The sequence below is a fragment of the Carlito syrichta genome, unplaced genomic scaffold (genome assembly GCF_000164805.1).
Source record: "Carlito syrichta isolate Samal-C Ts95f unplaced genomic scaffold, Tarsius_syrichta-2.0.1 Scaffold268496, whole genome shotgun sequence".
Classification (NCBI taxonomy): domain Eukaryota; kingdom Metazoa; phylum Chordata; class Mammalia; order Primates; family Tarsiidae; genus Carlito; species Carlito syrichta.
Genome location: NW_007212592.1, coordinates 81,773 through 104,425, shown reverse-complemented (window position 1 = coordinate 104,425; position 22,653 = coordinate 81,773). Strand labels below are relative to the sequence as shown.

The 22,653-nt window shown below is 37.1% G+C and overlaps 1 protein-coding gene across 1 annotated transcript in view; it reads right to left on the bottom strand.

Moving 5' to 3' along the window:
- Positions 1-22,653, bottom strand: part of LATS1 (large tumor suppressor kinase 1) — a 30,419-nt gene that overhangs the window by 6,751 nt on the left and 1,015 nt on the right. The window contains exons 2-6 of the mRNA XM_008052235.2: positions 18,731-18,878; positions 9,267-10,780; positions 6,617-7,199; positions 3,479-3,661; positions 2,875-2,981 (exon numbers count right to left, since the gene is read on the bottom strand). Of these exons, the coding sequence (XP_008050426.1) occupies positions 2,875-2,981; positions 3,479-3,661; positions 6,617-7,199; positions 9,267-10,780; positions 18,731-18,878 (2,535 nt within the window). The remainder of the gene's footprint in view (positions 1-2,874; positions 2,982-3,478; positions 3,662-6,616; positions 7,200-9,266; positions 10,781-18,730; positions 18,879-22,653) is intronic.

Sequence of the window (22,653 nt, the reverse complement as noted above, 5' to 3'; positions counted from 1 at the left end):
GCGCGGGATTACAGGCTGAGCCACCGAGCACGGCTTGGTGTCATATCTAAGAACTCTTTACCTAACACAGCCCACAAAGATTTTCTCCTATGCTTTCTTTTTAAAGTATTATAAATTTCTTTTTTTTAGAGACAAGTTCTCACTCTGTCACTTAAGCTGGAGTGTAGTGGTACAATCATAGCTCATTTCTGCCTCTAATTCCTGGCCTCAAGTGATCCTCCTGCCTCAGCCTTCAAAGTAGCTGGGACTCCAGGTGCAAGCCACCACATCGGGCTAATTTTCTATTTTATGGAGATAAGGTCTCACTATGTTGCTCAGGCTGGTCTGGAGCCCAGGGATTGAAGCTACCCCCTCACCTTAGCCTCCCAGTGCTAGGATTACAGGCATGAGCCTCCATGCTTGGCTTTAGCTTTGTGTTTTAAATCTATATGTATGATCTAATTTGCATTAACCTCTGTGTAAGATGTGAAGTCAGCTGAGATTCAATTTTTAAAATATGGCTGACCAGTTTTTCCAACACCATTTGTTGAAAGACTATTCTTTCTCTATTTGTAACTTTATCAAGGATCAAATGGCCATACTGGTGTGGTCCTATGTCTGTATTCTCTATTCTTTTCCATTGATCTATCTGTGTTTCCTTTTGTCACTACCACACTGTCTGGATTACTGGAACTTCACAGTAAATCTTAAAATCAAGTAGTTGATTCCTCCAACTTTGTTCTTAAAAATTCTCAAAAATTTTTCAAAATCATTCAAAAAATTAGCCAGGTGTGGTAGTGCATGCCTGTAGTGCCAGTTACTTGGGAGGCTGAGGTGGGAGGGTCTCGTGAGACCAGGAGGGTGAGGCTGCAGTGAGCTGTGATTGTGCCACTGCACTCCAACCTGAGTGACACAGTGAGATTCTGTCTCAAAAAATAAAATTTGTTTTTGCTATTTTACTTCCCTTGTCCATTCATATAAATTTTAGAATCAGTTCAGCTAAATTTACAAAAATTCCACCGAATCCTTTTATTGGAATTAAGTCTACATATTAATTAGAGAATTTACAGCTTTACTACATTTTTTTTTTTTGAGTTGGAATCTCACTCTGCTGCCCAGGCTGGAGTACAGTGGCACAATCCCGGCTACTGTAGCCTTGACCTGCTGGGCTCAAGCGATCCTTCCGCCTCAGCCTTCCAAGTAGCTTGAACTACAGGTGCACGCTACCACACCTACCATGTTGCCCAGGCTGGTCTCGAACCTGTGGGCTCAGGTAATCCTCTCACCTCGGCCTCCCAAAGTGCTGGGATTATAGGCTTGAGCCACCGCATCCAGCCTACTACACTGACTCTTCCAATCAATAAACAAGGTATGTGCCTACACTTACTTAGATTTTTTTTTTATTCTTTCAGTAGCATTTTGCATAGAGATCTTGTTCATGCTGTTAGATTTATACCTAAGTTATTTCACTTTGGAGGTGCTACTATAAACAGTATTGTTTTTAAATGTCAGTTTCTAGTTCATTGCTGCAATGTAGAAATACAATAGGTTTTTATGTGTTAGACTTGTATCCTATAACCTGCTTCACTCACTTATTGGTCCTGTAAGTTTTTTGTAGATTCCCTGGGATTTTCTATATAGAAAACTATGTCATGTGTAAATAGGAGAAATTTTTATTTCTTCATTTCCAATTTTGCCTTTTATTTCTTTCCATTGCTGTACTGCATTGGCTAAGATCTCCAAAACACAAAATTGATGAGAATGCCTTTTCTCAATCTTAGGGAGAAAGTATACAACTTCTCTTTCTCTTTCACACTTATTCAAATGAAGGCAAAATAAAAACATTTTTAGATATACCTGACACAAATCTGAGAGAATATACTACCAGCAGACCTACACAACAAGAAATTCTAAAATGTTTTAAAATATAATATATTAAATGCAATGACAGAAGAAGTTACAACTTAAAGAGAGGAAGAAATCATAGAAAAGTTATCTCAGGATACTCTCAAAGAATAATTAAGAAAGATCAAAAGTTAACCAGGCTTCAGAAAGGAAGGAGAGTTGTAGAAGATGGGAGAAGGGAGGGAAGGAGGTAGGACATTCCAGACAGAGTGGATGGTATTAACAGAGGGCAAACTGGGAGTTTAAACCATGGGCAAAGGAATCACTAATGGGCTTTTTGTTTTTTAGAGTTGGTATCTCACTCTGCCACCCAGGCTGGAGTGTGGTAGCGTGCTCACAGCCACCAGAGCCTCAACCTGCTGGGCTCAGGTGGTCCTTTTGCCTTGGCCTTCCAAGTGGCTGAAACTACAGGCATGCATCACTACACCCAGCTAATTTTCTGACTTACAGTAGAAACAAGGTCTAGTCAAATTGCCCAGGCTGGTCTTGAACCCCTGAGCTCAGGCAGTCCTCTTGCCTCTGTCTCCCAATGTGCTGGGATTACAGGCGTGAGCCACCACACCTGTCCCACTAATGGGTTTTAAATGGGATAATATAGGGTCAAAATTGTGGGTAGCTTCTCATTTAAGTGCCAGTGGAGGCCTAGACATTTGTTTGTAGTTTGGGGCTAGAATGTACATGGAAGAAGACAAAGCCAGAAGGCAGTGGCTTACAAGGAGTAAGTTGGAATCAATCTTCAAAATGGAGTAAAGACTTTTTAAGAATGAAATGAGTACAGTGTGTGAGTGAGGGAGGATATAAGAGTATGGTGACAGCAGGATGATGGAGACTGAGTTCACACAATATTCATGCAATATAAGTGGTTCATATATGCTTACAAGTTCATTATTTAACTCCACATTAAAATGTTCTAAGTGAAGTACTAATAAATTAATGTCTACAGTGTAGGGACTTTGTGACAATTCTTTTGAGATAGATTCTATACCTTACCTTCATTTGTGTTTCTAATGGTGTTTGTGCTAAGAAAGGAGGCTGTCCCACCAACATTTCAAAAAGAATAACACCAACGCTCCACCAATCACATAACTGTGTGTATCCTGAAATAAGATACCGAAGCTACTGTTATTCATAAGCACTTAAAAAATTCTCAGAATACAATCAAAATTATTATTAAATCACCAATTTATACTGTAAAAGTAATTTTTTTTTTTGAGTTGGAGTCTCACTCTGTCACTCAGACTGGAGTGCAGTGGCCACTCCTGGCCACTGCAGCCTCGACTTGCTGGACTCTGGAGATTCTTCTGCCTCAACCTTCCAAGTAGCTGAAACTACAGGCACATGCTATCACGCTTGGCTAATTTTTGATTTATTGTAGAGATGAAGTCTCACCAAGTTGCCCAGGCGGGTCTCAAACCTGCGGGCTCAGGCAATCCACTCACCTCAGCCTCCTAAAGCGCTGGGATTACAGGTTGAGCCACTGAGCCTAGCTAAAAGTAATATTTTTATTATAAACATGAAAAATAAGGCATATTCTAATGTAAGTTTTGTCTGGTCTAAAGGCCTGCTGAGATTATTTATGAAACAAGTGCTCTACCTGTTCGTAGCAATACTTCAGGAGCAATATAATTGGGAGTCCCAACCAAAGAATGTGCTAGACATCTCTGGTGCTGGCGTGCAGCTCTTCGTTCTAGTGGCTTCAGTCTATCTCCACATCGACAGTTCGAGGGATCACCCCATTCATTACTGAAATCCATGCTATCTTGCCGTGGATGGTCACCTGTACAGTAAAAAATAACAACAACAGTAAATCTAAAGTCTTTAACATCATGGTTTAGGGTTATCATTCTCCCTTGTGACAAACTAAGACACAACATATGCCAAATCACTGATGGTGTTTATTACCGACTAGAGTTTGCTTTCTGAGAGAATCAACAGCAAAAGTTTTACATTAAAAAAAATTAGCCCAAGATCCAGTAATTTACTTAACGTTAAATGACAGCAGCATAAGTCAAGAGTAGATTAAGAATCAGTTTTTTAGACCACTCCCCATTACTACTCTAAACAAACTTTCAAACAAATTAGATCAGCGTTTTATTCAACAAATGCCATTGATAATAAGAAAGACAAGTTCTTTTGTCAGGCAGGTTATAGTCCAGTAGGGAAAGAAACACAAGAAAAAGTGATATGTCCTACATAGAGAATCAACAAGGTAATATGACAAATATGACTGTACAGCTGCATTAGACTGAATGGCTAGGGATCAATTGAGAAGATAACTTTTGCTACAGAACTCAAACCATTTGCAAACCAGGGTAAGGCATTTCACACAGAAGCAACAGAAACAGAGAGAATAAGGAGATAATGGTAGAAAATGGAGCAGTAGCCAATGCATATGGGTTCTGCAAGCAATAGAAATGGTTTGCCTTTTATTTCCAGTACAATAAAAAGATATTGGAGAGTCTGAAGCAAGAAGATGAAAAGATCTGGTTTATATTTAAAAAAAGAAAACTTTGGCTGCCCTATGGAGAAGTTTATGAGGACAAAAAAGTAAAAACCAGAGACACATTAAGAGGCTATTATAGGCTGTGCATTCCAGGATTTTAGAGGCGGAGTAAACAGGACTTGTTGATAGATTAGATGTACAGGGCATAGGAAAAAGAAACAAGACAATTAGTTGGGCTGTGGTGGCACAATTTATTAAAATGGGGGTCAGACTAAAGAGGAGCAGATATGGGGTGGTAATTAAGAGTTCTTTATTGGTAACATTAAGTTTGAAAGGCCCATTGAAATCCATGTGAAGATATCCATTAAGCATCTGGATAGAGAAATTAGGAATTTCTGGGAAAGACTTTCTGTTGAGAGAGATTTGGAAGTTATTGACATAGATGGTATTGAAAGTCATAATAGGATGAAGTCACCTAGAGAAATGTATCTGAAATTAATATAATGGTAATGATCATCTAGGATGCTTGATTAAAACATGGTTTCCATCCTCCAGTGAAGATTTTTTATTAAAAGACTGGAATAGAACCTAGGAATCATTTTTTCTTTTTTGAGTTGGAGTCTCACTCTGTCGCCCAGACTGGAGTGCCGTGGCCGCTTCCAGCCACCGCAGCCTTGACCTGCTGGGCCCTGGCGACCCTTCTGCCTCAGCCTTACAAGTAGCTGGAATTACAGGCGCACGTTACCACAACCGGCTGATTTTTTGATTTATTGTAGAGATGAGGTCTCGCTGCCCAGGCGGGTCTCGAACCCGCAGGCTCAGGCAATCCACTCACCTCAGCCTCCCAAAGGCACGGGATTACAGGCTGAGCCACCAAGCCCAGTTAGGAATCATTTTTAAAGAAGATCTCCAAGTAATAATTCACGTGAATCCATGGAGACACTAAAATTCCATTATGCTGTACATTAAAGGAGGTTCAGGTGTCTTAATTCTATCTCCATTTAATGTCAATCTACTTGTGTTCAGAGAAGCCCAGGAGGCTAATACCTCAGACAACTGTTGTGAACATTAAATTAGAATATACTGCATGTAAAGAATCTAGTACATAGTACTATGTAAGTTTTCAACAATGTTAGATCAACTTACACTTCCATTAGTGCTTGAGGGGATCTTGGGAGGCAGTGTAGTTTAGTAGAAATACCATGGGCCCTGTAATCAGACAAACCTGGGTTTAAAGCCTAGCCCTTACACTTAAATTTCTGTCTGACCTTGGACAAGTTACTTCAACTAACTAGGTCTGTTTCTTTATCCTGTCTCATCAGCGACACTGTGAGGATTAAACAGAATCAAGTACATGAAATGCATAAGGTTAAATAAGTTGTGTAAGTCACATAATGGAATACTAAAAGCAATGAAAATAAATGTTACATGCAATAACATGGAGAACATATGTAAACATGTTCTCAAACATATGTAAAAGAAATCAACATGAAGCAGATATATAAAATGATTATGATTAAATAAAGACTCAAGAGTAGGCAAAATGAAATAATATACTGTTCAGGTATGTATGCATATGTGGTAAAAGTATAGAGAAAAATAAAGAACTAACTACAAAGTTATGAAACACTGATTATCTGTGGAGAAGAAAAGGGGAAGTGATTGTTTAGTGGCTTCTAAAGTACTGATAACTGTAGTTCTTAAACTCGAGTGGATATGGAGCTTAATATAAAAATTATTTTTGAAATGTTTTTGTCTGACACACTTCAAAATAACACAATATAAAGGGTTTGACTAAAAAATGTTAATATTTAGAAGTAATCAAATGTAACACATTTTTTCATTTATTAATCTAAGCACCTGAAGGATCTACCCAATAGACTCAAGAGCTGACCCAGGTCTTCTGGCTCCCATCCAGTGATACCATTTTATATTTTACTGTATCAATAAATCACATTATTATGAACTCAAATAAAAAGTTGTTTTTGGCGTCATAGTCTCACTCTTGTTGCTCACGTTGGAGTACAGTGGCATGATCATGGCTACCACAACCTCGACCTGCTAGACTCAGGCGATCCTTCCACCTCAGTCTTCCAAGTAGCTGGAACTACGGGCACGTGCCACCACACATGGCTAAATTTTTTATTTATTGTAGAAACGAAGTGTCACCAAGTTGCCTAGGCTCCCCTGAACTCAGGCAATCCTTTCACTTTGGCCTCCCAAAGTGCTGGAATTACAGGCGTGAGCCACTGCAACTGGCACTAAAGTAAATTTTATGAGTTTACTTACCACTCTGATAGTACTTAGAATCATGTGTCCATCTGAAGCCAGTGCAGAGGCCGAAGTCAGTCAATTTAATATGACCATCACGATCAATCAAAATATTATCAGGTTTAATATCTCTATGAATAAAACCCATTTTATGAACACTTTCGACTGCACAGGTAAGTTCTGCTATGTAGAATCTTGCCAGATTTTCTGGAAAGATGCCCATTCTAATTAATAGGCTCATCATATCACCCCCAGGAATATAGTCCATTACAAAGTATAAATTGTCCTTATCTTGGAATGAATAATATAGACGAACTACCCATTCATTGTCAGCTTCAGCCAGGATATCTCTCTCAGCTTTAACATGAGCAACTTGATTTCGAAGCAGAACATCTTTCTTTCGGAGAGTTTTTGTTGCATACAAAGCTTTAGTATCTACTTTTCTTGCTAGACAGACTTCACCAAATGCTCCTATTCCCAATGTCTTTATCTTCACAAACATAGACTTGTCCATTTTAGCCCTCTTAAGACGAATGTAATTAGACTCTTTTTGGCAAAGCATCTTTCTCATTTGATCCTGGGCATCTTGAGATAATCCAACCTAGGCAAATAAACTACATGTTAAATGAGGAATTAACTTCTTCAATATTAAGTATTAAATAGCTTGGAAAAAATTCAGGCATATATTTAAAGGTTAAATGCATAATTTTTAATAAAGCATGTTAGAAATCTAGAATACATTTCAGAGAAAATTAATGATCAAAAGTACGGCTTAAGAGGTAGTTATCAGGATATACAAAATGAGTATATATGCAAATTCAGCTGTGGGGAGCAAGAAGAGGATACCACAGTCAGCTTTCTACTCTCCTCTAATGCACTCCAAAAAAATGTTCCTAGTGTGATATGAACATCTGTGAACATGCATCCTATCTATCTCTCCATGCATATTCAACACAAATTATATGATTAGATAATCTTCCTCAAATAATCATCTTTCTATTTTATCCTTCATAAATAAAAATTATTCTACTCCAGGCTCATTTATTCTAAAAAAATGGACATATTAAGAACAACAAAAGAATCCTTTTTCTAGCCCACCAATCCTTTTCCCATTTTCAATAAATACATAATAGTCAATAGTCTTTCCTTTTATTTTTCTCAGGGCATTAGAGTAAAGGTGGGATTCATCCTACCACTAACACAAAATGCAAAGGGTTTCTCCTATCTCATTTAAAAGGAACAACCTATTTGGCTACAAGGTAGATATTTTGGCTTATTTAAAAGAACAGTCAGTGTGACTTCTGAAAATACCAAAAAACAGATAAAAACAAAAGTCAACTGTTAGATAGATATGGAATATCTGAATTTAGCAGAGTGGAGCAGTTTCTTTTGGCTAATTAATGAACTAATTAAAGAGTTTAAATAGAAAAGGAAGTCAACTGGAAAAGTAAGATCTAATACTAGAAATGCACGACTAATTAAAATATGGCAACCTCATGCTTCTGTTAGGATGCACATTTGCATGCAAAATCTTTTAAGATGGGTGGCATGCTAGACTTAGTATAGAACTGTTTCTCTTAAAATCTTACTTGCCTACACAGTAATGAAGACTACAGAAGTCTGCAAAGCTTCCAACACCATAAAAGTTTAAATCAGCTATTAGTGAAAGTGAAGAGGAAAAAGGAAAAATAAACTAAGAAAATACATACAGATAGACTTTAGTAAGAAATCCTAAGAACTAAAATATGAATAAGTCATAGAGATTATCATGATACTTGTCATCTAACAAAATTCAATTTATAGCAGAAATAATATTGTAAAATCAGATTTGGAAAAAAATCATTTTAGAAGAATAGCTCTGTCAAGTATGTAAATAAGTTCAAGCACAAGTTTCAACTTGGATTTTGAGTGACAGATGTAAGATTTGGAGTCAAATCTATGAACTCTGAGTATGTAATGATAACAACAATAATGATGATGATAGCAATACCAAAATATGTAGTAAAAAGTTCTGTGGAGAATCACATACAGATTAAAGTGAATGTTCACTTATTCTGGTCTCCTTTTAGTATAGTTTGGCTTAATAATTTCAGCACACTTTTCTTCAGTACCTAATAAAAATTAAATTAGAAGGGAGATTTCTCTGACACTTTGTTCCCCTTGATTTTGTTATTAATTAAGGTGAAATTTACATAAAATTCATCATTTTAACCATGATATTTTCTAATAAGACCTATATGACGAATAAAACCTATAAGCCCCAAAACGTACTATAAGTAAAAAGAAATGTCTTATAAGTGTATCAAGTGATGGGACCGACATATTTCTAGTTTTTAAAAAATGTTGTAAGATAATGTACAAAGTATAGAAAACAACCCTTGCTCGAATCTCCATATAAAGGGATTATGTGTGCCTAAACTGCATGCCATAAATTGTATTTTTAAAAATTTACACAAGAACTTTATTATAGGAAATTCAGAGTAAATCTTGAAATACTAAAATAAAATACTATAATCAAAGTACTTTAATATTTACTCACTTTTAAATTCTGTAATTGACAATGTATTGTATTTAGTTTTAAGAAGAAAAAGGCACTGCAGCACAACATCTTAAAATAAACAGCAAACAGGTGATCAAGTATAAAAATGGACATTTTAAAAGGTTTTACCCGCATCATTTCATTTTCTAATTGTTTTTTACGATGTAGACGTTGCTGATGAGATTTGAGTACATTTTCTACATGTTGCTCCATAAAGAATTTAAATGCCTGAGGAGAATAACTTTGAATACGAGATTCCCTTCGCTCTTCATCTTTCTTGTTTTTCCTTACGGTGATGGGTGAAGTTGTAATCTGTTTCTTTTCTTTATCCCCACTATCGACATTTTCAAAACTTTTTTCACCCTCGTCTTCCTTGGGCAAGCTAGGTTGGTCCTCTTTGCTAGGTTTATTGATGGATTCATATGGCGGAACAGATGGGTTGTGGTGTAGCAGATGTTTTGGATAGGGTGGTGGTGGCCCTTGATAGTTCGGAGCTTCAGCAACAGGTGGCATAACAGTCATATTTGAAGTGGTCCCCTCAGAAAAAGGACCGGGTTGAGCAGTTTGAATAGGCTGTGGTATCCAGGAAGGGTGTGTAGGGGCTAAAGCAGTCTGTAGTTCTGGTTTTAACACACGCATGCTTTTCACAGGCTGTTGAATAGGAGCTGGTGTAATTGCAGTGACTGTTGTAGCTGAAGGCTGAGAATTAGCAGAGTGACTTGCTCTATTTCCTAGTGGGTTATTAAAAGAATTTGACCTCACTGGTATGTTAGGTTGCCATGTAGGGATTTCATGCCCGCTGCTTGGGGATGACTGGGCTGGAGCAGAAGATGACTGAGGCCAATTTGTTTGCAGTCCAGGTACATTAATGTTATACAGTTCTATGTTATGACTATTTCTGTTTGGCACCATCATAGACTGAGGAATATTTCCATTTGTATATGATGAGGGAGCAGCAGATCCCCCTGTTTGTAAAGCAGAAGGGCTTTGTCCATTAGTTGGGGTCAGAGGATATGGAGGAGGTGGCTGCCGATTCACAGTGCCAGCAGGGACAACATTTTGGTGCATCATAAAATCAGTTTGACCACTGCCATTCTGAATTCCAGGTCTCCCTGGTGGAAAGTTAAATTTGCTAGAACTCTGCATAATGATTGGTTGCCTGCCAACAGGAACAGAATTAATGCCTCTCTGTGCCTGATTAGGAGGATTCATTGGGGATGTGTTAAGAGGTGGTGGAGGATAGCCCTCCTGCCATGCCCCAGGTGGAACGGGAGAGATTCGGGAGATTACATATTCCATGTTCCCAGAATAGCGCTTTGTTTGAGAGTTTGGTTCCCATGTAGGGGGAGGTGGAGTTGTACCTCTTGGAGGAGGAGTCTGGCCTCTTGGAGGTGGTGGAGGAGTGACACTCCTTACTTGAGGTGGTGGTGGGGGGTTCACTCTCTGTCCGTTGCTAGGGTGAGCTTGAGCAAATGATGTTATACCAGATCCAGACAAAGGCCTTCCAACATCTGTCTGCGAGCTGGGACTTTCAGAATGATAAGCCACACTTTCTCCTAGTGATGGGCCATGTCTCTGAGGAACTAAGGATTCTTTAGAACCTTTCCAGCTTTGTTTGCGGTTAATTGATTGTTGCACACTCCCTGTAGTCATAAAAGAGAGAGGGGGGAAAAAATTTTTAACCTCTCATCTTTGAAAATTTTAGCTTGGAATTTGGCTTTTTTAAAAATGTTGACACTACTAATTTTCAATTGTTCCATTCTCTTTCTAGAATTATAAAAATAGGAAGAAGTTTAAGATATCTGCTATACAAAATGATGACTACAGTTAATAACAATGAATTGTACTTCTGAGAAAACTGCTAAGAGTAAATTTTAAGTGTTCTCACCACACAAAAAAAGATAAGCATGTGTGGTAATGCATATGTTAATTAGCTCAATTTAGAAAAAAATAAAAAATAAAAATTATATTTCAATATGTAGTTTCATTTTACCTTTTAAAATCTTATTTATTTTTGACTAGGTAATATACCCGTGGTTCAAAATTCACAAAGTACAACCAGTCTGTCCCTTAACCAACCAGTTTCCTTCTTTGCAGGTAAGCAATATCAGCAGTAAGATATTTTAAGTCTATACAAGTTAGGAGTATACTTCCTATATGTACTACTGTGTCTGACTTTTTTTCATTATAAAGATGAAGATTCTCTATTAGCATATAAAGTGTTTCCTCATTTAAAAAAATATTATAGTTTTTCACTGTATGAATGTACTCTAATTTATTTAATAAGTTTCTCTACTGATGGAAATTTAGGTTGCTTCCAGACTTTTCCTTTACACAAAAAAATGCAGCAATGAAAAGTTTTGTACAGGCATAATTTCATATCTATGAATATATATATTTTTAGATAAATTATTAGAAGTGGCATTTCTGAACCAAAGGGTATGTCCGTTTGTAATTTTAATAGATACAACTAGTAATTTTAAACATATTTTAATATGGCTCTTAAAACAGAAAAATAGTAGGCGGTAATTCACTGAGCACTAAATAAGGCAGAGTTTACAGACTTTGTCTTAAACAGAATTTCCAAATAAATAAAACAAGCAAGAAAATATACAATAAAAAAGGAAGTGTTTAAAATAGAATAGTTTAGTCACTTAGGAAAAATATAGGATGCATTTAAGAAACATATAAAATACATTAGTATAAAAGACAATACATAAAAATATATATTCCAGAAGAGTAATATTTAAATACTGAAGATGAAATCACAAAGTACTGGGGCAAACAAGTGAACATTCAATAATACTGGGGTACTTCTTTTATATCTCTTGGGAATGTCTTCCCAAGCATGACAAAAGTCTCTACTTTTGTCTAAATACACAAAACATTTATCACCATTAAAAGTAAACAGGCTCTCAGCACTTTGGGAGCCTGAGGGGGGAGGATTGCTTGAGCCTGGGAGTTTGAGATCAGCCTCAAACTGAGACAGGGCAACATAGCAAGACCTCATCTCTATAAAAAAAAAATTAACCAGGTATACACCTGTAGTCCTAGCTACTGAGGCTGAGGAAGCAGGACTGCTTGAGCCCAGGAGTTCGAGGTTAAGTGAGTCATGATTGTACCACCACACTCTGGCCTGGGCAACAGAGTAAAACCACAAACTAAAAAAAAAAAGTAAAACAAGAAAATCCATACATTTGAAAAGTCAACATCACCCTGGGCAAAAATATATTAAATAACCCATATGAAAAAATAGCAGTATGTGTTCAGAATGTACAGTTTAACATTCCCTTTCATCTAGGCTAGGCAGCATTTTGGGACTGTGACTTCAGGGAAAATCATCATTCTGGGCAAGTCAGACAGGTCCTCTGGCCACCAGGCTTTGTCTCACTTTCCTTAGATTGCCAGCTGAGGCCAAATACACCATGTCACTCACCCAGCTTTTAGAGTTCATGGCCATCCTTGAGGTTCTGTACCTCCCATGGAGCTCTCCATATTCTGCTACTTTCCAGTCCTTTCCACTATGCCTCTAGACCCATTCTTTACAACCTGAAAATGCTCCTGTACCACAAACCTCTGCTCCCAAGTTTTTCTGCCACCTCCATAAAGCTGGTTTTCTTCTGCTGACATTACTTTCCTTTCAGCTATTTGAAATTACGGTTTTCTTTAAAAATAAACTGGGCCAAAAGATAGGGTTCTACTGTCATTTATGCTTCCAGGTCATTATTATTCCTTTTAAAAAGCCTGTTCTAAAAAACAAACAACACAAAAAAACTTGTTCTTTTGAAGTTCATGCTATTCGGTAGGTCACACTCATTTCTCTCACCTAATGAGCTCCTACTTGCTTTCTCATTCACCCACAACTGTGGCATTTGGTCTGCCCTGAGCCCTGCTATCATACTGTAACCTCAACATCCACATGGATTGCCCTCATCTCTTAGCTTCTTGACCTCCCCTCCTCCACTCCATGTCAAGTACCACTCCTAAGATTGTATTTCAAATTCTGATATCACCTATATCTGCTCTTCTCTCAGAATCATTAATGTAAGGTTTGTACTCTCAGACCACACTTCCCTTTTTTTTTGTTTACTCCTACTACAAAAGTTTTCCAACCTCATCAAGATCTCCAAGATTAATCCTCTACTTCACCAGTCCTCCTCCTTTTTTCTTTATGACATACTTTATGCAATTTAAACCCATGGACCATCACTTTTTTCTTCTCTCTGTATTCCTTTTCTCCTTTCTTTTCTATTCATTCATTATTTATTGAGTTTCCTCTGTATGCCAGGCACTGCTCTAAGCAATCCAAGTACACTGGGGAACAAGTGAACACCCTTGGCCCTACTGAACTACATTCTAGGGGAGAAGACAGACGATAAACGAATAAATAAACAAGGTAACTTTAGGGTGAGATAAATGCTGTATGAATGAAAAATAAATGGTGTCAGAAGATAGACAGTAACAGGAGGACAGAAAGGGAGGAGATTCAGGTGTCAGAAAAGGCTCCTCTGAGATGATGACATATGACTCAAGATGGGGTAAAGATCCTAAGGTGGGAGGTTGGTATTTTCCAAGAACAAAAAGAAATCTGGCATGACTAGAGAGCAGGAAGTGTGGAAAAGAGTGTACTAGTTGGGCTCTTGAGAGGAAGCTAGGCCACAGACAGGAGTCTGGAAGAAACGAGAAGCCAATAAAAGCATAGAAGGAACATTCTCTGATTAAGGATTTAAATCACTCTTTCAGCAATATTATCTTATTTTGCTCTTGTTTAGTAGAATTCCAGTCATGGGTAATTCCAACTTTTTTTTTTGCACGCCTATAGAAAGGGGATGTAATGGTAGCCTGACTCTACTATCAATTCATAATCAGCAACTTCCAGTGGCTTCAGACCACCAGGAAATTCTACTCTTTTCTTTGGCTCCACTGTTGCCAGTCCTCCGTCTCCTCAAACTGCTTGCCCTATTCATCAGGCTTCACTCTTAGAAAATGACCTGATTTTATACTTCAGACAAAACAGATGACATCAGAAAGTAACTTCCTTATCTTACCTATGAGAGGGGACCCCCCCAAAAAATCCAGAATTATCTTTTGGAGGCTGGGCCCCTTGTGGTACGGGCTTCCTCTACTAGATGAGTGTTCTAGGAACCTATTAGCATCAGTGTAACATCTAGTGCTGTTGTGAGAGGCTGCAAATGGCTTCAGGGAATTTTTTTTGGAGATTCTTTCCATGCATTTGCCCATTTCAAGATGGGCGATTTACATGAACAACCTGACCACATCACACTGAGTTTCCAGCAGTTTTTGACAAAAAAATGACATGGTCCCTATGCCCTATCCTCCCTATTCACCCCACTTCACCCAGAACCGATTTTTTTTTTTTAGTTTGTTTCCCCAGATGAAAAAGTCCTTAAAGGGAAACGTTTTGCCAATGTAGAAGAGATGAAACAAAAACTATCCAAAGCACTAAAGAGCATCAAAATTGACGAGTTCAAAAACTATTTTGAGCAGTGGAAAAATAGGTATATTGCATCAAACAGAGAGTGAAGGTGACTGAAATTTTAACACGTAAGAATAAATACACAATTTTTTTGTAAATAAATTCTAGGTTTTCTTTTGGGTCCCCCCTTTTCATATATAAGCTAGGCTGGCTTGCTGCTGTTAGAGAAGAATGGCTGTTCCTCTTTCCATCTAAGGTTAATCATCCTTTATCTTATACTTTGGCTTCTCAGGAACCTTATTTGATCTTCCTTTTTTGAATATTTAATTTTATTCTCTTAACTGAAGTCTTCAATCATCTTTGAAACTTGTTTAAGCCTTTCCTTTAAAAAAAAAAAAATCAGGCTGGGCATGGTGGCTCACGCCTGTAATCCCAGCACTTTGGGAGGCTGAAGAAGGAAGATTACTTGACCCAGGAGTTTGAGATCAGCCTAGGCAACATAATGAGATCCTGTCCCTATGAAAAATTTAAAAAATCAGCTGGGTATGGTGGCCTGTGCCTGTAGTCCCAACTAATTGGGAGTCTAAGGCAAGAGGATCATCTGAGCTCAGCAAGTTGAGGCTGGTGTGAGACATGATTGTGCCACTGCACTCCAATCTGGGCAACAGAGTAAGGCCTCAATGCAAAAATAATGATGATGATGATGATATGATAATAATAATATTATTATTATTAATATTCTCCTTTCACTCCCATACATAGACTTCAAAATGTTACTTGGTGAGTGTCCATAAACTGATCTTCACCTCTATGAGATAAGTATAAAAGTTGAGAATATGATTGAGAAATCTCACAGTAATTTTATGTCTGTTAAATCTAAGATATTTAAACTTATATTTTGTATGTCACTTAAAATTTTAAATTTCTAAGAATTTATTTTTATTGTATTTCAAGAAATTATTAATTCACAATGAATTGGAAATTTCAAAGATCAATGACAGATAGCTTAAGAAGCACTACTCTTGCTCATATAAAGACTTCTCAAAGAAATTCTCAAAGAAAACACTCTCTCCTCATATAAAGACTTCTCAAAGAAATTCCATTTGTGTTCTTTACTACTTCACATCCATAGTCCTCAACCCACTCTAATCTTAATTATACTCTCATAACTGGACAGAAACAAGCTACCCCATTTGTTTGGGCTGAACTCTCAATTCATATGTTGAAATCCTAACTCCCTAGTATGACAAAATATGACTATATATTTGGTAATTAAGGTTAAATGGGGTCATTAGAGGTGGGCCCTAATGCAATATGACCTGTGTCCCTATAAGAGGAAACTTGGACATAGAGAGAGAGACACCAGGTACATTTACATGCAGACGGACTACCAGGTGAGGACACAGCAAGAAGGTGGCCATCTGCAATCCAAGGAAAGAAGCCTCAGAAGAAACCAGACCTGCCAGCAACTTAATCTTGGACTTATAGCTCCTAGGACTATAAGAAAATAAATCTATAAATCTATATTTTTGAAGTCACTCGGTCTGTGGTATTTTGATATGGAAGACCTAACAAACTAATACACCATGTCACTAAAGCCAACAAAATATTTTCTAGCTCTCATCTTGGTCAGTCTCTCTTTTTTTTCCTTTTGTTTTGAGTCGGAGTCTCACTTGGTTGCTCAGGCTGGAATGCAGTGGCACACTCACAGCCACCCTAGTGTCAACCTACTGTGCTCTGGCAATTCTTCCACCTCAGCCTTCCAAGTAGCCGGAACTATAGATGCACACTACCACACCCGGGTAATTTTAGATTTATTGCATAGACAAGGTCTTGCCAAGTGCCTGGGCTAATCTTGAACCCATAGGCTCAGACAATCCACTCACTTCGGCCTCCCAAAGTGCTGGGATTACAGGCTGAGCCACCGAGCCCAGCCCAGTGTCACTTTCTTAGGAGTATTTGGCATTTTGATCATTCCTTTCCCCTTTTGGAAACTTTTCTTCCCTTGGCTTCCTAGACACTAAAAACCTTATTGGTTTTCTTCCTTCTTTCTTAGCTAATTCTTCTCTGTCTCTTTTGCAGGTTTATCCTCCCCTACCAGTTATTAAATAATAGGCTTGATTGCAGGCCATCATTTAACATTTTCATCTGTGCTCTCTCCCTTAGGTGACCAATTTCATATGCATGGCTCACACATACATATCCAGCTTCCTCCTTGACATTTCCACTCAGATAAATCCATGAATCTAACTCAAACTTATGGCCAAAGCCAGACATATGATCTTTCCTACTAAATCTCATTCTCTCCTAACATTCTTTTTCTTAATGTAGGGTACTACTATCCATCTGTTTTTCTAAACCAAACCTAAGAGTTATCCCCCTCCATCATTATCTCTCATGTGTAATCTATCACCAAATCCTTGTCAATTTCCCTGCTCTTATTCCTCTTAATTAATTCACTTTTCTCCACTGGCATCTCCCTAGTTCAAATTACCTTCAGTTCTCATGAACTACTAAATTTCCTATCAAGCCTATCCCATATCCTCCCTTGCTTATCTCTAATCCATTGTCATCCACTGCGGCTATCTTTCTGAAACAAATCTAATCATGTCAATACCCTGACTGAAATGCTTCCATAATTTTCTGCTACTTTTAGGATAAAATTAATAAAAGAGTCCTGCAGTTATGCTCCTATGGACATCTCCAGTCACATCTCACATTCTTGTTTTCAGTGCTCTAGTCACTTTCAGTTCCTTGTGGCATCAAAACCTGCCAAAGCAACCTTGCATAGGGACATTATTCCTCACTCAACCCATCCCCAGTTACCCTGTATTTCTTCAGATATCAGCTCTAATACCAATTTCTTAGGAAGGTTTTCTCTAATCTTGATTAGTTAAAAAAAAAAACCCTCTATATATTATAGAATCTACAATACTATGTAGCTCTCCTCTCTTCATTCACACCTATACAGCTATAATTCAACATGTATTTATGTGATTATTTGATCTTCTTTACTAGAATGCAAGCTCCATAAAAGGGCATGAACTTACGAACTTACCTAATACTGAGCAAAGGGCCTGAAAAGTGGCTGACCAATAGAAATTTGTTGACTGAAAAGAGGGATGAGTAAAGCCCTCTTATAAATAAATTTTTAAAAAGACAAACACAAGATGCAGAAAAAGCTTAAATGGCAATTTAAAAATAACCAATGAACAAATGTTTAACCTCACTAGTGACCAAAGAAATGTGATGTAAAATAAGACAGTGTTCCACAGTCATTAAATAGACAAAAATGGTAATACCCAGGCTTTACAAATTTAGGCATTCTCACAGTAGACTGACAGGAAGAATATAAGTTGGTACCACCTTTCTAGACAGCGATATCCATGAAAAGCCTTAAGTTTTGCAAGTCTTCTAAAGTTTACTTTTAGGAAATCAAGTATGTACAAAGATTTAGTTATAAGGGTAATTATTGCCATGCTGTCCGTAATAGCAAATAAAAAAGAAAACAAGGCAAATGTGCCAGAAACGGGTGACTGGTTAAATAAAGTGTGTGATAAATCTATTTTAATGTGGTTAATAAAAATGTTTTTTAGAACATTTACTAGCAAGGAAAGTTAGAGTATATTAAATGAATAAAGCAGGTTGTAGTATGATTCATTTTTTGTTTAAAAAACAAGAATCACACTATACATACATAAACCACTCAGGTTTCCCACAGGAAAAAAGACTGGAAAACAAAACACACCAAAATATTGTGGTTATTAACAGTGTCTTATTTTATTGTTTATTTGCTTTCCAAAAAGTCTATGATGAACATATTTTACTCTCATAATAAAATATAAAAGTTATAAAAAGAAAAAAGGAACAGTTTGATTAATGTTATTGGGGGGAAAGATATTTCAGTTTCAGTATAGCCAATAAAGTAGTTCTCAACCTAGACTGCTGCTTATCAGAATTACCTATTAACTTTTAAATGTAAGGACCCTTCCCTTAAATTCATTTTGGTATAATACTATAACATTATCATCTTAATTAGAGACTTACATTTGCTGAGATGCTTTTAATAATTTCTAAAACCAAAGATTTGATATACTTAAGTATTTTTAAACTATACAGTTAAAAAAAAGAGATTAGAAAAAAGTTGATTAATCACCTGGTTTCATGCTGGCATTAATAGGTCTGGCAGCTGCTGCAGCCATCTGCTCCCGTCGAGGATCTTGGTAACTCATTTTACTAATGAATTCAATTGCTGCTTCTATACTTCTGTTATTCGTTTTCTGAAGAGCTTGTATAACCATATCCTGATATAAAGTTTAAAAAGAAAACAAAATTTACATCTTATAATTAATATGAGGGAAAGAACATTATGAGTTCCATTAGAGAAATTCGTAATTGTGAAGAACAGAGACTCAAACCATAATATTAATGTCCTGTCTGTAATGACTAAAAACAATAACGAAAAAAAGCCCCCCCAATCTCAAATCACTAAAGAAAACAAAACAAACCCTAAAATATTTCCTTAATATTTTCATCTTTATGTAATATATTACTATTTCCTTCTGGGATTAACTTCTTTGGGTACAATCATAGCAACATTGTACTAATCATTTCTCATTCTTAGTCTCATTCTGCTGTAAACAATCAGAGATGATCAAATAATTATAAAGGAATCAATCAAAATATTAAAAACTATATTTTATATCATTAAAGCATTTTATTAAGTACTTTTGCCATTGTGCATACTAGTAAGAGCACCATGTAGTTCTGGTTCTTATCCTCCTAAGGTTTACATTTTCAGATAACTGTATTTATAGGATGCAAATATAGGACAAATGGTAGAAGATATTTCGACTATATATGATTATGTGATGAAGACTTTAGGAGTATGATAGAAAATACAGAAGATTTTGATTTGGATGGATCGGAGTTTGAGTTCCACTAGCTCTACTTTAGAATTGTGTGACCCTTGGCAAGATTATCTCACATTTTAGAGCTTCAGTTTCTTCACCTGTAATAAGCTCACAGGGTTGATGTGAGGATTAAATAAGAAAACATGTAAAGCACAAAGCACAGTGCCTGGAGCTCAAATATTGGCTGTCTTCCTCCACTCCTTGTCCTTTATGTTATATGTAAACAAATTATTTACTGTCAGGCAGAAAGTATCCTGACATGCATTTTTCAGGAAGGAGCCAACTACTTACTTGGCTTAGAGGAGTCAGTATTTCAAATGGTATTTTAAAATGAGAAATGATTTAGTGAGACTACTAGGCTTCTGACAGATGATCCTCCTATGTGAAACAACTAGAGATGAATGTGAGACCAATCAACGAAAGGCTATGGTAGACACTCGTTTCCTGCTAAGATCCATTCTTTCCATTCTCCCTTTCTTTGAAAAAGTTACTGATTTTGATGGAAGAAGCAAGGGCTTCTGGAAAAATTTGTTATGCCTGATTTAAGTACTGGTCCTTCCTGCATCCTGTTTCCTAGGCAATTAGATATGATACCTGTGGCTAGAGCATGTTGCCACCAAGAAGTAAAAAAACAAAAGACTCATAAGAGCGCCAGGAAAATAAATAAATACATAAATAAAAAAATTAAAAAAAAAAAGAGCGACAGGAACGGACATAAGACGTTGAGCCGGTGATAGCTATACAAACTGAATCACTATCTTGTTTAAAGCATTATTACTAGTATTTTTGCTAAAAGCAACCAAACTTAATCCCTAACTGATACAAAGGTACGATGGGGTCATATTTTATCCAGTCAAGCTTTGCAAACTTGTAGTGAAGTTAATAAACTTCACTTTATGTGCAAATTTAAAATGATACAGCTGGGCACGGTGGCTCATGCCTGTAATCTTAGTGTTTTGAGAGTCTAAGGTGGGAGGATCGCTTGAGGCCAGGAGTTCAAGACCAGCCTGGACAACAAAGCAAGACCCTGGTTCTGCTAAAATAAAATAAAATAAAAAACATCCCAAATTAAAATTCACCAGGGAATGCTTAATTTTAAAATGGTAAGCCATGTGAATTGTACCTGTATTTATGCTATTATCGCACAGCAGTATCATCTCAGTTGATAAGAAAATTAGCACCCAATACACTTTTCCAATATTGTGGAAATCATATTCTTGTTAAATGCACTGGAAGTTCGGTTGTGATTTTGGTGATTATTATGTTGGTTTTTATTTTTAAAAGACTTTTTTTTTTTTTAGAGTCTCACTTTGTTGCCCAGGCTGGAGTGCAATGACATGCTACTCATGGCCACCGTAGCCTCGATCTGCTGGGCTCAAGCAATTCTTCCACCTCAGTCTTTGAAACAGCTGGAACTACAGACAAGCGCTACTATGCCCAGCTAATTTTTTTTATTTATTGTAGAGATGAGGTCTCGCCATGTTGCCCAGGCTGGTCTCCAATCTGTGGGCTCAGGTAATCCTCTCACCTCCACCTCCCAAAGTGTCGCCCAGGCTGGAGTGCAGTGGCATGCACTTTGGGAGGCAGAAGCTAGAGATTGCCTGAGCCCAGGGGGTCGAGACCAGCCTGGACAATTTGGGGAGACCTCATTTCTACAATAAATAAAAAAATTAGCTGGATATGGTGGTACACGCCTGTAATTCCAGCTACTTGGAAGGCTGAGGTGGAAGGACCATCTGAGTCCAGCAGATTGAGGCTGCAGTGGCTGTGAGCGTGCCACAGCACTCCAGGCTGAGTGAAAGAGTGAGACTCCAACTCAAAAAAAAAAAAAAGAAATGAAAATCACCAAGCAGAAGATGTCAAATGAATTACTATTACACACCATGTATCAATGAACCTACAATGCATGTTGGTGACTGTTTCACACATTAACACATATTAGAAAAATATAAAATTTTGATTTTTTTGTCATAAGTTCTTCAATGTCCACAATTCCATTATAAGCCAAATATCATTACAATAAAATAACTGGTTCCAACACCATACTATTTAATATAAAGTGATTCGTTTTCTGATATCTCTGAGTGCAAAGGGTTAATGTCATTAGGTGACAATTCTGAAATAGTGTGATTATAATAGACCTAATATATCTTTGTAATGTAAAGCAATTTTGTTATCATTACCAAGAGATAAAGAATAGTGCATGACCAAGGCCCCCTTGATGTCTTAAAACTGTCTACATTAGGCTGGGTGCAGTATCTCACACCTATAATCTCAGCACTTTGGGAGGCCTAGGAGAGAGGATTGCCCGAACCCACAGGTTCGACACTAGCCTGGGCAACTTGGCGAGACCTTATCTCTACAATAAATTTAAAAAAATTAGCCAGGCAGATGAGGCAAGCCTGTAGTTCCAGCTACTTGGAAGGCTGAGATGGAAGGATCTCAGGAGCTCAGCAAGTCAAGGCTACAGTGGCCGGGAGCATGCCACAGCACTCCAGTCTGGGCGACAAAGTGAGACTTCAACTCAATAAATAAAAATAAAAATAGCGAAGAAAGTTTAAGGGTAGTTACCTTTGTGTAATGGAGCTAAAGATAATTTTCAGTTTCTTTTTTATACCTTATAATCTTTAACAGAGAATAGGTAATAACTTTATCATCAGGAAAAAAGTTACTATAATTTTTAAAAATGTAATTAACAATTATTCACATTTACACTTTACACAATCACTATTTATCTAAAACGATATCTACTACCAATAATATTCATCCTTATAAGGAATGTTATCATAAGAAGCAAATTTTATTAATAACCTAAACAAAGTAAGATTAAATACACGTGCTGTGAAAAAATTTTAAAATGAATTCCGAAGGTAAAATATTAAAGACTTGAGATAGTTTGGCCTGAACTGAAATTGTGTTAGTTTTTGTGAGTTTAAGATTTGGGCCTGAGCACATAACTGCTTGATCAAATTTATGATTATAGTTTTCTCCCTACTATCAATAAGGATATGTAGTATATATATACTACATATCCTTGGAACCATCCTTTCCCCAGCAGTCGCTCAGCTCACCAAGCTCATATTTCACACAAGCAGACATCCTTCCCCTATCATCACTTAGGTCTTTCTTCAATAGCACTTGCTTTTTTTTTTTTTTTTTTTTTTTG